The sequence below is a fragment of the Stegostoma tigrinum genome, chromosome 25 (assembly GCF_030684315.1).
Source record: "Stegostoma tigrinum isolate sSteTig4 chromosome 25, sSteTig4.hap1, whole genome shotgun sequence".
Classification (NCBI taxonomy): Eukaryota; Metazoa; Chordata; class Chondrichthyes; order Orectolobiformes; family Stegostomatidae; genus Stegostoma; species Stegostoma tigrinum.
In genome coordinates this window covers 15,807,233-15,824,016 of record NC_081378.1, presented here as the reverse complement: position 1 = coordinate 15,824,016, position 16,784 = coordinate 15,807,233, and the positions used below count along the sequence as shown (strand labels likewise).

General features: G+C 39.3%; 1 protein-coding gene across 2 annotated transcripts in view; it reads right to left on the bottom strand.

Moving 5' to 3' along the window:
- copg2 (COPI coat complex subunit gamma 2) overlaps positions 1 to 16,784 on the bottom strand; it is a 61,744-nt gene that overhangs the window by 24,970 nt on the left and 19,990 nt on the right. For both annotated transcript variants that reach the window (XM_048553938.2, XM_048553937.1), the window contains exons 5-12: positions 12,535 to 12,614; positions 11,457 to 11,532; positions 10,301 to 10,393; positions 7,554 to 7,640; positions 3,763 to 3,920; positions 2,110 to 2,243; positions 1,018 to 1,085; positions 115 to 303 (exon numbers count right to left, since the gene is read on the bottom strand). In XM_048553938.2, coding sequence (XP_048409895.1) covers positions 115 to 303; positions 1,018 to 1,085; positions 2,110 to 2,243; positions 3,763 to 3,920; positions 7,554 to 7,640; positions 10,301 to 10,393; positions 11,457 to 11,532; positions 12,535 to 12,614 — 885 coding nt within the window. The remainder of the gene's footprint in view (positions 1 to 114; positions 304 to 1,017; positions 1,086 to 2,109; positions 2,244 to 3,762; positions 3,921 to 7,553; positions 7,641 to 10,300; positions 10,394 to 11,456; positions 11,533 to 12,534; positions 12,615 to 16,784) is intronic.

The window sequence follows — 16,784 nt, the reverse complement described above, 5'->3', positions numbered from 1 at the left end:
ACAGTTCCTGAACAGTTTAAAAAAGCTAATAAAATCTAAGAGCGCACAGTCCCATTCGTTAGACTGGACCGATTCCGTAGACGCACATCTGGAGGATTTTCCAGAATGTTTTACCTTAAACTCATCAGATATTTCGGACACGAAAGTTGAGATCTGCTTCATAAGCCGATCTACACTACTCTCGCTGCCGGTTTTAAGCAATGTAGTGATGGCCAGTGTCGCAATGCTGCGGTTCGAGTCTGTGATCAGGTTCTCTAGGTCCAAGTTACAAGCTGTCACAGCAGATGGGTGCTTCATCGCAACCTTCCAGGAAACAAAAACAAATCTGGAAGTTCATGTTTCAATCAATTCATTTACCAGCTGCTAAACCCCACCTGGAGGCATCCAGGTGGCTTCAAATAACACACCTGACAATGGAAGTTCAGAACCAAGTCAACAGCCTGTAAAGCTTTCAGTAATTCAGCAACTAAACAGACAGGTCTACAGTACTGCATGGCATTGTGGATAACTGATCAGCTCTCTTGCTCATCAAATATTGCACGGCAGGCCTATTAAAAGGAGCCTGAAATGCATTCACAGGCTCCAAATAACCCTGTAACCAAGACGCCACAGTCGTAGACATAATCCTAGCTGGTCAAGCAGATGGAGTTTCACAACTGCTCTAGCGGTAAGCTGTTCAAATATCAACTAATTAAAATGTAATAGTACGATGCCCAATGTTGGACCCCCATGCAACCTTCAAGCTACATATGAGCACTTAGGACTAAAGCATCATTTCAGAAGAGGGAATATGCATTCCTTTCAGAAAAATCAAAACTCTACTTATATAAGGTTCTCAGTGTAATAATTTTGAGACTTTTCTAGGCAGGCCAAATAAAGAATTGAAATAATATAACAGTGACAGCTCTACTAAAAAAAAATCAAAGACCCTGTGCGACAAATGATTCAGTGATCTAAGACATTTTTAATATTCACAAACATTACTTACATAGTGAAAAAGCAACGAGCTGAACTTACTTTGTTAAGAGTTCTAACAGCAGCAAATCTCAGAGCCGGTTTGGAAGAACTACAGAAAAGCTGCAGAACTGTTTGAAAAACAAAATAAGTTAACTCAATTTTACCATATAGGAAGAATTAATAAGGCAAAATTCAACAGCAGCAAAGATTATTAATTTAAAACTAAAGAAGCTTAAAAAAAAATATTTGAGCTAACTAAAGCAAACTACTGCAGTTGTTGGAAATTTTAAACACAGAATGCTGGAAAAACTCAGCAGATCTCACCTTCTGAGCTTCTCCGGTGTTCTTTGCATTTATTTGAGACAACTATACCATCCTTCTGAAAAATTATATACTATCATCGTTAGTAGTAAAAATATTCACTTTCTTGAAGGAGGTAATTCATCACAGAGAACATTTCCAAAACCAGAAAACTCAGATTTCTCACACTCCAGACACAACAGAGCAATCATGCTGCTTCATTAGTCTAATGCTATTCTACCATGACCAATATGATCCAAAGATCACATGCCAATAATCCAAAGACTGGGCTCCAACTCTAAAGTAGTTTAGGGTACAGCTGTGACTAGCATTAGCCCTTCAAACATAAGCCATTCTTCACATGAACTTTAACAATGAAAATTGAGTAGGATGTCAGTCATTGTGGATTTCAAAAATAAATCAGATCCAGTTCTTATTCCAAAATTACAGCCTTGTACAGAGGACCAAATAATGATCAGTGGTAAGTATAGCCAATTCCTTTCTTTTTTATCATAATACTGCTGAAGCATTGCTACAAAGATACTCAGAGTCCAATGAAGTAATGTTTCTGATGATTTTCTTGCTCTCCCTCGTTCACCAACATGAAAACTAACCGTAGAATTCCCACAGTCAATGTCAGTTAATCTTAACACTGAGTAATTGTATATATACAGAGTTTAGTAATCAATCAAGGGAACCATAGTTTTCAAACATATCTCTCATTTTTAAAAGAACTTTTAAGGAGGATGAGTAATGAATCAGGCATCATTAAGGGGCTGTTTTGTATTGCAGGCCTGCATCTAACACTAAGTTGTATCATACTTGCCTTGTTGTCAGTTTGAAAGTATTTACCTGAGACAGCTGGTGCCAGCTCCCTAGCAGTGCAGTTAGGTAGATGGACGATGGCTGATGCTGCCTCGTAGACAACCATTTCATGTTTATTACGTAAGCAGCTTTCAATGAAATCAAATAAGGTACAGTCCTGCCTGTTAGGTTACAAGATTCCAGGGTCAGTATGAATTAATTTGAGGAAATATGGAGCCCTGAAAATTACTGAAATGTAATAAACTAATTGAGGACAATCAGACAACATCAATAAGTACAAGATTTGGGCAGTTATAACGGTCACCTAAATCCGGATTGAAATTCATGCCTTGTTAATTTTTACTTTACATAAACTGTATAGTGGTTTGTGGACAGAACATTATTTAGATTTATTTTTCTGGTTAGCAAGTACCATTTGTCAATTGGACATGCACTTTCAATTTGCACATCTGTTGTTACTGTGACAATATGTTGCAGGTTAAGCACACAAATTACAATGGACCATCTTATAAGATGTTGACATTGTAATACACAGACGGCTTTCAAACTCCAAACTTCTGAAAACAACTAAGTTTAATTTTCTAAGTTTGCCTGACTGTGGGAACTTCAGCCTCTGAATGCTTGTATCAAAACCATAAAGGCAAACATATCAAATTTTTCAAATATTATGGCTGGAACATCATGTGCAGCACATGTCTGAATTTACAACAAACAGTCCTATTGGGAAAAGCTCACAACATTAAAGCAAAGTTGAAAATTACCATGCATATTTAAAGAACTGAGCTATAAATCTGGTTTTGTTCTCATGGCTCCCCATTTTTTTTTCTTCAGAGTTACAACTAACAGTTAAGATCTTCTGATGTGCATGGTAAAGGAGACTATTTACAGTTTCTGATCTCAGCATTCCAACAGGAAAAATAGGAAGCGGGCTGAGATCAACTCTGTCTTGGAAAGAAGTGAAATTTAAAAATATAAACAGAAGGATCATTCCTTCACCTTACGTAATAGCTCTCACCAGTCATGGGGCAGCATCCCAAGAGCTGAGGAAAAGTAGAAAATTAACAAAAACAATTTTCTTCTATTTTAATTCATACTGAAAACAAAGATGTTGAAACAACTAAAAACAATGGCACATAAGAAAAATATTATTTTAATGCAGTTGGAAAATGTGGTGCGGGCAGATTCTTTTGTGGCTTTCAAAACAGAATTGGGTTGTTACTTAGAGGGAAAAAAAATGCAGGTCTCAGAGAAAAGGTGGGAAAATGTGCTAACTGAGTTCCTCTTGCAGAGGATCTGTCCAGACATAACAGGATGAAATGCCTTCTTCTGTGTTGAAACCATTCTATGATTTTGTGATTCTAGTGTCCTTTCGAATTTTAAGTGAGTAAGAAAGCCTAAGCCTAAAATCACTTTATGTCTAAGTGTACTATTTCAGTAAAATCTACATCAGCAACAATCGAGTTCTCAAAATTTTTCAGAATAGACTTAGACATGGAAACAAGACTACAACCTGAATGAGACTGAGCACCATCAAATCTAACCAAAACATCTGACCATATAACTTAGCATTTTAGATATACAATTTGTGAAACTGCTTGGATTGCCAGAATGGTCAAGTTAACCTGTTAGCCAACAAAATTGGGGATGTCAAATACGAAAACGATAAAAGGAGTAACTTACCCTCCCTCTGCTTCTTCCAAGAGTTTACTTGCAATCCGGATCAGCATGCAGTAGGCAAATGGGGATTTCAGACCACACTTTGTGAATTTATTTACCATCTTAGTAACGGCTAACCGGTCAGTCTTACGTATGTGATACAATAGGCCTAAAGCATGATACTGAAATAGAGCAAGGAAGAATGACATGGAGACATCAGCAAGCAAAGCAAAGATAATGAAAACATCGATACCCTCAACAGATCAGTATTATTCTTCCCCAATTATTCCTCTATTTGCTTTCTAGTTCCTTAGAAAACCTGGAGTGCAGTGCCGTAGGCTTTAAAAGCTAAAAGTTTTTAGGAACAAGGCATGTCTGTATTGTGAAGAACTTCTATTTTTGCTGGAGTACAAATAGTAAAGTGAAAATGAATTTGAGCAATAAACCTTTATTTCAAAATGGGAGGATACACTGGGATACAAGAAAGATAGATAAATTTGGAAGGACTATGGTATTATTGCTATCACAGTACATGTTCCAAAAATAATTAATGGAGATGAAGTCTATTATTCACTCTACTGAAGGGTTTCTATCAAATAGTCATCAAGTTCTACCATTTAGTCCTCAATAATGACATGGAAAGATATCAAAATCCTTACTGTCATCTATCAACATATCTTGCTTTACTTTTACCAGAAACCATCTGCAGGCAATACTTTCTTTCAAGTTAATACGATACCATTATAAAATCACAATTGTTACAGTTCAGATGATAGCCATTTACCCCACTGTGTATACAATGAGTCTCTCAATGAGCATTTTACTTAATGCAATGCCTCAGTCTTCTCTTTGAAACTCATCTCCTATGTGCATCTATCACACACTCAAGAGGTGTATTCTATGCCTTACCTACTCTGGGAAGCCTTCTCTCATATCACTTTTGCTTCTTTATCAATCATTTTAAATCTATGCCAATTTGCTTTTAATCCACTTTACTGTCATTACGAGTGGCTACAGCAGGTTGCGGACAGCCAAAATAATGTGCTAACTCAGTAAAATTGCATTTCGTATTCACAGAACCTCTTGCAGGAAGAAGCCATTTTGCCAATCAAGTCTGCACCAAAAAGCATCCCACCCAGACCAAGTCTCCTCACCCTATCCCCATAACCTCATATTTACCATGGATAATCCACATAGCGTGCACATCCCTGGTCACTACAGGCAATTTGGAATGGCCAATCCTCCTGTCCTATACATCTCTGGACTGTGGGAGGAAACCGCAGCACCTAGTAGAAACCCATGCAGACATGGGGAGAACGTGGAAACTCCACACAGTCACCGAAGCCTGGAATTGAATCCCAGTACCTGGCACTGCAAGGCATCAGTACTAACCACTGAGCCACCTACACCTCTGACACTGAACCCATACAATTCAGCACAAAGTTTAGACCAATATTTCAGTAACGAGGGAGTACCACATTGTAGGTGACAGGTGATATTAAATTAAGGTGTCATTAACCTGTCCAGGCAGATGTCAAAAGTTCACTGAGCAGCAGTTCAGTATTATTGTGAAACAGATTCAGCAAGACAGAGGAACAGCCACTTTATCTGAAACATCACAAGAGTGCACATGGAGCACAGCTTTATGACGAGTACAAGAGTAGGGATAGCAGCTTGAAGAAGAGGAAGAGAAAAATCAAAATGTGCAACCGCGTCCCCCAACACACACACAGGACCGGATGAAGATAAGGAACAGTGGTGGAAAGAAGTCACTAGTGCTGATAGTCTACAAGCTCCCTAACAATAGCCACAATGTAAGATGAAGGATATAGTAGCAACTACCTGTTATAAAGACAAGTCAATAATCATGGATGACTTCAATCTGCATATAAATTTAAATTAAGGTTCACAATGGTAACCTTTAGAGACTATTTCTTAGAACAGCATGTTCTGGAATCAGACAGCAGGATATGTTAGAGATTCTAAGGAAGGATCACTGGACCCAAAACGTTAACTTCGATTTTTCTTCACAGATGCTGCCAGACCTGCTGATCTTTTCCAGCAACTTCTGTTTTTGTTTTCATTTGATTTACAGCATCTGCAGTTCTTTTGGTTTTTAATGTTAGACTTGGTAATGTGTAATGAGACAGGATTAATGATTGTCTTCAGAGTAAGAGAATCTTTAGTTAGCAGTAATACCAGTATGATTGAATTTTACATCCAGTTTGAAAGGGAGAAGATTGGGTTTAAGACAAGAATTTTGAACTTATGGAATGGTGGAACAGGTTTGAGAGGGTGAATGGTCTACTTCTACTCATAGTTCAGATATTTGTATGAATCCTAATACCCAGTGATGAATTAAAAGAACTATGACAGAAGACTTCATGTTTTTGAAACAAAAAAAGTCTTTGCTTTATATGAAGGGAAATCAAACATCGAGTTCAAAACTAACTTAATAATATAGTTTATAAAGACATATGCTGTAAATCAGTTCTGCTTTTTTATTCCCCATATCAACCCTAAGAGTTCCTTTGGATATTGAAAATTAATTCAGCCTTTTTGGGACAGTGCAAAGGTATGCCTTAGCCCTCTGGAATTCACTTTTTTTTCTTGCTTTCTGTAGGGATCCTTCCGTTAACTTTTGGCTAAGTGTCTTTCCAACTTTTCCTAAAGAACACATGAACATGAACATCTCAGCTTGTCCTGACTGCTGACAGATACCCAAATGTCTTCAAGACTAATTCTGCTGACTCTTTTCTATCATGAACTTCTGTCAGGACTAATGGAGTTCTTCCTTTAGTTTCAATCTTCCAGCTTCTAGGGAAGTCTTCCAGCATTTTTTCATTTACAAATTCCAAACTGAGCTACCTGCATTTTGTGTTAGTATTTACTCCACTTGAAGTGCTGGCCTGAATAACATTCTCCTCTATTTGTCACCTTCACTTATTAGCGGCAAGCTACTCCAGAAACACACAAAGTGAAAGACAGCATGAAAGCATACATAGTTGGTCATGATTCAAACAGAGATGCAAACTATTTTTATCTCAACCAAATTTTTTGATTCCACTTTCCAAATGAATAGTTTATCTCTAATACCCTCCTACCAGATTTGTTGGCTTGGGTGAGGATCTCTCTTGTTCACACAAGCTTTCAAATTGTATTCATGTTAGAACTGCATAAACAATTTAAATTGTTTGGCAGCTCTTATGACTCCATTACAAAGATGAGAGCAAAAATCCTATTCTATATTGCTTTCATATCTCTACCTCTGACCTTGTCAAATAAATTTCGATTTGCATTTATCTGTAACTCAAATTTGATGTGTATTCACTTGAGATTGTATCATTTCTTAACCAGTTTCCACTTATTTAACATGCAACATTTAATCTTCAATTCGTTGCAACAGATTTGACTACATAGGAGTGATTACACTTCAAAAGTAATTTATTGACATGAAGCATCTTGGGGCACTCTGCGGATATAATAAAGGGACACAATCTTTTTGTATCTTTCTTTTCCTTTCTCCTAAACTACAAAATAAGACCACAAGGTAAACGGTAGGGATTGGACAATTATCCATTTCAAACATCGAACTCTTGTTTAAAAATGATGCTTCTTGCTGTACCTTTTCCTCCCTGCAGCCTCAAAAGAGCTGAACTGAAGACCAAGTTCATTCTTGTCAATTATAACTCATTCTTTCCTGTGAACTTTGTAGAAAGGCTGAGGGAGGTACAAACTAAATGTATTTAAAACCCAAGCTTTTGTCCCCTATTTAAAAGAGTCTTACTTCATTTTGCTAAACTGCATCAGCTTACCTGCACCATGATATTATCACTGGAAGCAGCCTCTTGAGCCTCATTCACCCAACGTTTCACCACATCGTAACTTGTAGATAAGAGATGCTAAAGAATTTTTAAAACCATAAGAAAGAAATAAATGCCTTTGCACAACAAATTATAATTTTTAATAGTGTATTTGTCACTAGCTAATAAAAACTGTTGGTGAATAACCAACAAAATTTTTGTACAGATGAAAAGACAATTTGGGAATGCTGGAGATAAGAACGGAAAATGCTGCAATATATCTCGCTTATGAACATTGATTTTTATTCTGGCAAACAGAAAGCCTACTTGCAGTTGACAAGAAAATGAGATCTCTCTAATTGCAGAGACAACAGACTTGATTGTGATTCCAAATTCAAAGTTGCAAATGAATAATTAAACCTATTTTTTTACTTCCAGGTATTTGTCTAGTTTCAATGCATTTTTCTCAATTAATAAATCTTATATTACATTCACTAAACCAAAATCTACAATTTTCAGAAGAATAATTCCCCAAATACTGTGCCTCAATTTTCCAGGGGAGCAAAATATCAGGTACCAGTGAAGAAGCTCTGTGCCTAGACCTGAACCTTTTGCCTACCAAAGCCTATAGAACTTATTTGGAGACATATAATGGGGCAGTTTGTTATTGCATTGGTGTTTTATGTCACAAAAATGGGAGGACATATGTTACTCCTCCTTTCAAGTGTGCTGTTGAAAAATAGAGAGCTATGACTGCATTATTTTCCTCAGGAAAAGGAAGATTCAAGTCAGGCTGCTCTTCTGCAACTTGTAGTCTAAAAATAAAAGCAATTTTGGCGGAGGCCTAATTGAAGTCAACTATTCAACTTTTCATTTCAGGAATTGTTGGAAAAACCCAAACAGTAGGAAGGAAATAAGCACAGGAGAGTGAAAAACACAATGGTTGAACAATGTAATTCCACCTATAACTATGACTATCATGTTAAAGAAGCAAGGAAATTTTGTCAAAAATCTCAGTGCACTGGCTGTTAGTTTAAAATTGTCCCTGCTCCAACAGTAATAAGAAATATCATTCAGAGTGAAAGAATCTTAAACATGGTTTTGATTTTCAGCTAACAGAGTTGTTTGTAACCTGAGAAAGTTCTTAGAACTGCCACTGAGATTTATTGTTTTCAGTAGTGACTTAAAAAACTAGTGTCAATTAGATGCTAATTCCTAAGTAGAGTTTCTAAAAGTTAACATCTACTTATAAATCCTAACTTTCTTCACAGAGCCCCCAGATAATCAAAGTAAAATTGTCCTTAATTTTCTTCCATAGATATGAACAAATTATGTAAGTTTCATTGATATGAACAAATTATGGAGGTTTAATATTTAGGTGGTGGCATGGTGGTTCAGTGGTTAGCACTGCTGACTCACACAACCAGGGGAAAGAGATCGATTCCACCCTCGGGCGACTGTCTGTGTGGAGTTTGCCCCGTTTCCCCATGTATGCATGGGTTTCCGCCAGGTGTGCCGGTTTCCCCCCACGGTCCAAAGATGTGCAAGTAGATTGGCCATGCTAAATTGGTAGGTGTTCAGGGAAATATAGATTAGGTGCATTAGCCACGTGAAATGTGGGGTTACAGGGAAAGGGTAAGGGGATGGGTCTGGGTGAGATGCTCTTTGGGGATCGGTGTGGACATGGTGGGCTGAATGCCCTGTTTCTGCACTGTGGGGATTCTATGATTCTATGAATATTTCCTTAAAACATGCCCTTTTTGGAAAAAAAAGCAAGCTTTAAATTCACACAGGTAACAAAATAATAGTAGCCCAGGCAACATCAGAGGAGCAGGAAAGTTGACATTCTGGGTCAGGACACTTCTTCAGAAATGGGTGAGGGGGAAGGGAGCTCAGAAATAAATAGACAGGAGGGGTGGGGCTGGGGAAGGTAGGTGGGATAGCGATAGGCGAGTGCAGGTAGGCAGTGGTAGGGATTGGTCAGTGAAATGGGAGGAGTAGATTGGTGGGAGAGAAGATGGGCAGGTTATGTCAGGTCAAGGAGGCGGGGATGAGAAGATTTTGAAACTGGTAAAATCCAGTTAGGTCATTGGGCTACAGGCTCCCAAGGTGGAATATGAGGCGCTGCTCCACCAGTTTCCAGGTGGTGTCAGTGTGACAATGGAGGAGGTTCAGGATGGAGATGTGACAGTGGGAGTGGTAGTTGAAATGGTTTTCAACTGGAAGGTGTTGACGTTTGTCGTGAACAGAGCGCAGGTGCTCTACAAAAGCGGTCTCTGAGCCTCTGTTTGGTCTCACCGATGGAGAGGCGGTCACATTGGGAGCAGCAGACCACACTGACAGATGTGCAGGTGAACCTCTGTTTGATATGCAAGGTTTGTTTGGTGCCTTGAATGGAGTTGGGCAGGGGGAGGGTGTAGGGACAGTGTAGTGCTTCCTGCGGTTTCAGGGAAAGGTGCCGAAGGTGGTGGGGCTAGTGGAGAGTGTGGAGCAGACAAGGGAGTTGCAGAGAGAGTGGTCGCTACAAAAGGCAGATGGGGGTGGGGAGGGAAATATATCTTCGGTTGTGTTATCTTTGGCTCCAGCATTGGCAGTTCTTACTATCTCAAAATAATAGTAGTATTGTGAATGGTTTTGCCTTCAGGTAATGCATTTTAACTGTAAATGGTAATACTGAATTTAAAATAATTTATATTTTACAATGATCAAAAGGTGTGTTTTTCAAATGAATGAAAAATTATTATTTAAGACATCCTTACCAGAGAGGAAACCAATGCAGAGCTGGAAACACTTGCCACCTTATCCACAATAGCTTGCTTCATATAACGTTCAATTCCCTGCAGCATTGTTATCTACCAAGGAAATGACAGTAAGGAACTTAAAATAAAGTGTATTCTAATACTTTTAACATTGACTGTGCTAGAGAAGTGAAGGTGCTGCAGAGTTGTTGTTTAGCTCAGTTTATTTCACCCGAGTTAGCTGCCTGTGGATTGAAACTCTGTTCCAGACTTCAGCTTGATCGATCACACGCCAGGTAAAAAAAACAGTGATGTGCTTTAATTGTAGGCTCAGAGTACCGTTACTAATTGGGGGAAGTTAATTGAAAAGTACAAAGCAATTTTTATGAACATTAAAACTAAAATAGGACCTACCTGGCGTTTTCCTATCAAAATAACATGCAGCTTACACAACCTCCTGCCTAACACCTTTCACTTATATTCACCTTAACTAGAACAAATCAACCCGAGGCATTTCACAGGATCACAACATGGAGAATGAAAGACAGGTAGAGTGAAAGCAAGGTTTAGGGAGGGAATTTGATCAAGCAGTTAAAACGTGTTACACAAAAGGTTTGGAATTAGAGCAGCACAGACACCTCAGAGGGTTGTAGGATTGGAGGAGGTGACAGAGATAGAAAGGTGCAAGCTACTGAGAGTTTTGCCACCAAAACTCCCAACCAGGCAATCTCTTATCGAACACATGAGCCCTTTCTGAAAATAAACTCTGGAAAATTTCAAAAGCAACCAAGCAAACAGTATGGTACTGTTACCACCAGTTTCAATTAACCAACTTATCAGATACAAGTTGAAATTCCTTCTACCTCTTTTTCTGCAGGTATACAATTAGCTTCCTTTTGAACTTTATTCAAATTTGAAGTTGGTGATATTGCTTTAATTTCACTTGAACACAAAATTGAAGCAGGAACTTTCATATGATCAGAAACAGATAGATTAAGTTTTGTTCCAAATCACATCCACTAGCCCTAGCTTCATGTTCACTTCGTGCATTTTGACATAAAATTATAGCCAAAATCTGCTCGTGAATTTCTCAAATGTACAATGAAGAAAAGGAAGCTTCATTATATTTCACTGCAGCAGTTGCACAAGCTGTTCTTTCTCCAGAGTGCATACTTACATCTGTAATGCGGCAGAGAGCCCTTACAGCTGGACCTCTATACACATCATCCTTCCCAGTCATGTCCTTGGTCAAACTTGACATATTAACAAACAGAAAATAATATTAACTAACTGAAGTCATGAAGTCATGTGAGTGGTGGGCAAATAGAGTTTTAGACGAATATGATGGGCGAATGTAGGGTTTTCATTTTTTTTGAACACTGCAGACCCAGTTTCAGGAAAGCGGTACTTTGAACTATCATCTGCTCTCAATCTTAAATCATAAAATTTATCCCCAGGACTGCACCAATACTACACTTCTATTCTAATTTGAGACAAGTTCTAAACGATGAGGAACAGAAATTTTCCACACTAGTGGCTACTTTCTTCAGTTTTTAACCCACCGATGCCAATTTTACATCGATACTTTAAATCTTTACAAGTACAGAGAGTAAATATAAACAGACTCTTATGGTGCAATGATGGTGCCCCTATGTCTGGATCACAAAGTCCAGGTTCAAGTCGCACCTGCTCCCAGAAGTGTGTAATAACATCTCTCTGGATAGGTTGATTAGAAATATAAAGAAAAGTAATAAAAATGATAATACCAAAGACACAATCACCAAAGTTTTTACTGCTGGAGATAAAATTGGTACTTTGCCAAAGTAAAAGCCAGAGATGGAAGATCATCATCCTCTAAGTAAAAGAGTAACAAGGCAGTTTCCCCATAAGCGGTAACACATACTTCCAAAAAGGTATCCCATAGTGCTTTTAAAGCCAATTGCTCACAACTTTGTTGACAAATTAATCCAGGTTATTCTGTGTGGTTCAGAAACTTCACTAAGGATTTGGCTACACTCCTACACATCAAAACCTAAATGATGCATAATGGCTCTGATATCTTCCAGTTGTCTGAAAGGTGCCAAAGTGCCAAAGATGACTGAGCAGCCCATTGTAAAACACACTGATCTTCAAATGGAGTCCTAAGAAGTAATGTAACTAAAGTAAACTCTCTTTTCTCCCATTGTAACGTTTATATTTAAATCATGACAGATTAAACAAAATTACTAAGACTAATTATACTTTCTCACTCTTACCTGCTTGTGACAATTATTACATCTTCTGATATATTCGCCATCTCTTTGATTGTCAAGTAACACATTCTTCTAAGAGTTTGCTGTAAACAGATAATTTATTTTTAAAGAAAAGTGTATAATCTCTCAGAAAATAATGAGCAACTTAAATTGTGACAAAGAGGAATTATACTATTTCTGGGAACATTAGACAAGTTATTGAAGAGCATCTAAGCAGATGGAAGAACATAAATTAAAAAATAAACAGTAATTATGAGCAAAAAATAACATCAGGAGCAGGCAATACAGGCCCTGGAACCAGTTCCATAATTTTGTACTAAGGCTGCATTTCTACATCAGCTCCACTTTTGTCTAAATACCTATTGATTTTGACCTAGTAAATATTTATTGACATAGCATCATCAGTCCTTTGACTCATGAATTCCAAAAAACTCACAGACCTGAGGAAAGATGTTTCTCTTCATCTCACATATAACTGGGCATCTCCTTATTCTGAGACAATGCCCTGCAATTCCAGACTCTTTAGATCAGGAGAAACATCCTATAATAAGACTTGACAGGCTATACGCTAAGAATTTCATATGTTCCAATAAGATTGCCTTCAGTTTTCTAAACTTCAGAGAACATGGGTTCAGTATACTTAATTTCACCTTTTAGGACAATCCTCTCATTATCATCCAGTTAACATTTCTTACAACCCCTATAAGGCAGCTGCATCTTTCCTTACTTAGCAAGGCCAAGACTGTGCCCTTTAACGTGGTGTAATTTTTAAAAAAATGTTCATGGAATGTGGGAATTGCTGGGTTGGTCAGTATTCATTGTTCTTCCCTAATTACCCAGTTGAAAGTGGTAGTGAGCTGCCTTGTTGAGCCACAATAATACTTGGGCGTAGGTACATTCACAGTACTATTAAGAAAAGAAGTTCTGGGATTGTGATCCACCAGTAGTAAAGGAGCGGTGATATAGTTCCAAGTCAGGATGGTGCAAAGCTTGGAGGGGAAGCCTGCCGGTGTGGTATTCCCATAATCTGTTGCCCTTACCCTTCGAGGTGATGGATGTTATGGGTTGGATGGTGCTTTTGAAGCAGCTTTGCTGAGTTACTGCAGTGCATCTTGTAGAGGTACACACTGTTGCAATTGTGCATCAGTGATAAAGGGAGAAAATGTCGAAGTTGGTCAATAGGTGCCAATCAAGCTCAATGTTTTGTTCTTGATGGTGGCAAGTTTCGTGGGTGGTGTTGGAGCTGCATCCATCTAGGCAAATGGAGACTATTCCATCAAACTCCTCATCAGATTGTGGACAGGCATTAGGGAGACAGGAAGCTTCTGAGCTACTTTTGCAGCCACAACATTTAGGTGGGTGGTTCAGTTCACTTTCCAGTCAATGACAACCCTCAGGATATTGATGGTTGGGGATTCAGTGGTGGTGGAGGCAATGGCCCAGTGCTACTGTCAATCCAGAGACCCAGTTAATGTTCTGGGAACACTGGTTTAAATCCCACCATTCAAATTCCACCACATCAGTTGGTGGAATTTGAATTCAATAAAAATCTGGGATTAAGAGTCTAATGATGAACATGAATACGTTGTTGAATGTTAGGGGAAAAAAACCCATCTGGTTCACTAAAGTTCTTTAGGCAAGGAAACTACCATCCTTACTTAGTCTAGGCTATACGTGACTCCAGACACACAGCAATGTGGTTGACTCTTGACCCTGGAATGGGCAATAAATGCTGAGACACATTCACTCCATGAATGAACAAAAAAAACCTCATGTCGTTGAATGTCAAAGGCAATAGAAAGACTCTCTTTTTTGAAGAGAATCTTATCTGGTACTTAAGTGGTTTGTAAGATTTTTGCTGCAAATCAGCCAAAGACTGGATAGATGTGGTCTTGCTACATATGGACATGGACTACTTCAGAATCAGAGGAGTTGTGAATGACACTAAACTTGCACATTTATCTGCGAATATCTTCACTGTAATGAAGAGAAGGTAATTTATGAAGCAGCTGAGGATGGTCATTTTGTGACAATACCCAGAAGACCTACTGCGTCGTAATGTGGAGTGCAGATAATCAACCCCAGACTACAAACATCTTCCTTTACCCTATGTTAGACTTCAAACAGTGGAAAGATTCCCCCAACTTTCATTGATTCCAGTTTGCTGTTCTCAGTCAAATGTTACCTCGATGCCATGGGCAATCACTCGTATCTCACTCCCCGAGTTCAGCTCTTTAGTCCATGTTTGGACCAAGGTTGAAATGAGATCAGGAGTTGAGTGCCTGGAGAGAACCCAAACTGAGTCACAGAGACATAGAGCATGGAAACAGACCCTTCAGACCAACCAGTCCACACTGACCATGTTCTCAAACTAAACTACTCCAACCTGACTGTGCATGGCCCATATCCGTTCAAACGTTTCCTATTCATGAATTATCCATTTAACCATTGTTACTGTACTAGCATCCAACAATTTCTCTGACAGTTAATTCCACACACAAATCACTCTGTAAAAGAAATTGTCCAAATGTCCTTTTTAAATCTTTCTCCTGTCACCTTAACAATATGCCACCTAGATTTGAACTCACCCATGCTAGGGAAAGAATGCTTGTCATTCACCTTATTTATGGCCCTCATGATTTTATAAACCTCAATAAGCTAACCCCTCAACTTCCTACACTCCAGTGAAAAAATTCCAGCTTTTCCCATTTATTTTTATACCTCAAACCCTCCATTCCTGCCAACATCTGGTAAATCTCTCCTGAACCTTCTCCAATTTAATAATGTCCTTCCTAGCAGGGTGGCTCAGTGGCTAGCACTGCAGCCTCACAGTGCCAGGGACCCGGGTTCGATTCCACCCTCGGGCGACTGTCTGTGTGGAGTTTGCACATTCTCACCGTGTCTGCGTGGGTTTCCTCCGGATGCTCCAGTTTCCTCCCACAGTCCAAAGATGCAGGTTAGGTGGATTGGCCATGCTAAATTGCCCATAGTGTTCAGGGGTGTGGGGGTTATTGGGGGATGGGTCTGGGTGGGATGCTGCAAAGGGCAGTGTGGACTTGTTGGGCAGAGGGGCCCGTTTCCACACTGTAGCGAATCTAATCTAATCTAACTGCACCCTGTACTCTAGAAGAAGCCTGACCAACATCCTGTACAACTTCAAAATGACATCCTAACTCCTGTGTTGTCCTATATTCAAGGTTCTGAGCTGGAACATGGAACATGGAACATGGAACATGGAACATGGAACATGGAACATGGAACATGGAACATGGAACATGGAACATGGAACATGGAACATGGAACATGGAACATGGAACATGGAACATGGAACATGGAACATGGAACATGGAACATGGAACATGGAACATGGAACATGGAACATGGAACATGGAACATGGAACATGGAACATGGAACATGGAACATGGAACATGGAACATGGAACATGGAACATGGAACATGGAACATGGAACATGGAACATGGAACATGGAACATGGAACATGGAACATGGAACATGGAACATGCCCTTCAGCCCACAATGTTGTGCCGACCATTGATCCTCATGTATGCACCCTCAAATTTCTGTGACCATATACATGTCCAGCAGTCTCTTAAATGACCCCAATGACCTTGCTTCCACAACTGCTGCTGGCAACGCATTCCATGCTCTCACAACTCTCTGCGTAAAGAACCTGCCTCTGACATCCCCTCGATACTTCCCACCAACCAGCTTAAAACTATGACCCCTCGTGCTAGCCATTTCTGCCCTGGGAAATAGTCTCTGGCTATCAACTCTATGCCTCTCATTATCTTGTATACCTCAATTAGGTCCCCTCTCCTCCTCCTTTTCTCCAATGAAAAGAGACCAAGCTCAGTCAACCTCTCTTCATAAGATAAGCCCTCCAGTCCAGGCAGCATCCTGGTAAACCTCCTCTGAACCCTCTCCAAAGCATCCACATCTTTCCTATAATAGGGCGCCCAGAACTGGACGCAGTATTCCAAGTGCGGTATAACCAAAGTTTTATAGAGCTGCAACAAGATCTCATGACTCTTAAACTCAATCCCCCTGTTAATGAAAGCCAAAACACCATATGCTTTCTTAACAACCCTGTCCACTTGGGTGGCCATTTTAAGGGATCTATGTATCTGCACACCAAGATCCCTCTGTTCCTCCACGCTGCCAAGAATCCTATCCTTAATCCTGTACTCAGCTTTCAAATTCGACCTTCCAAAATGCATCACCTCGCATTTATC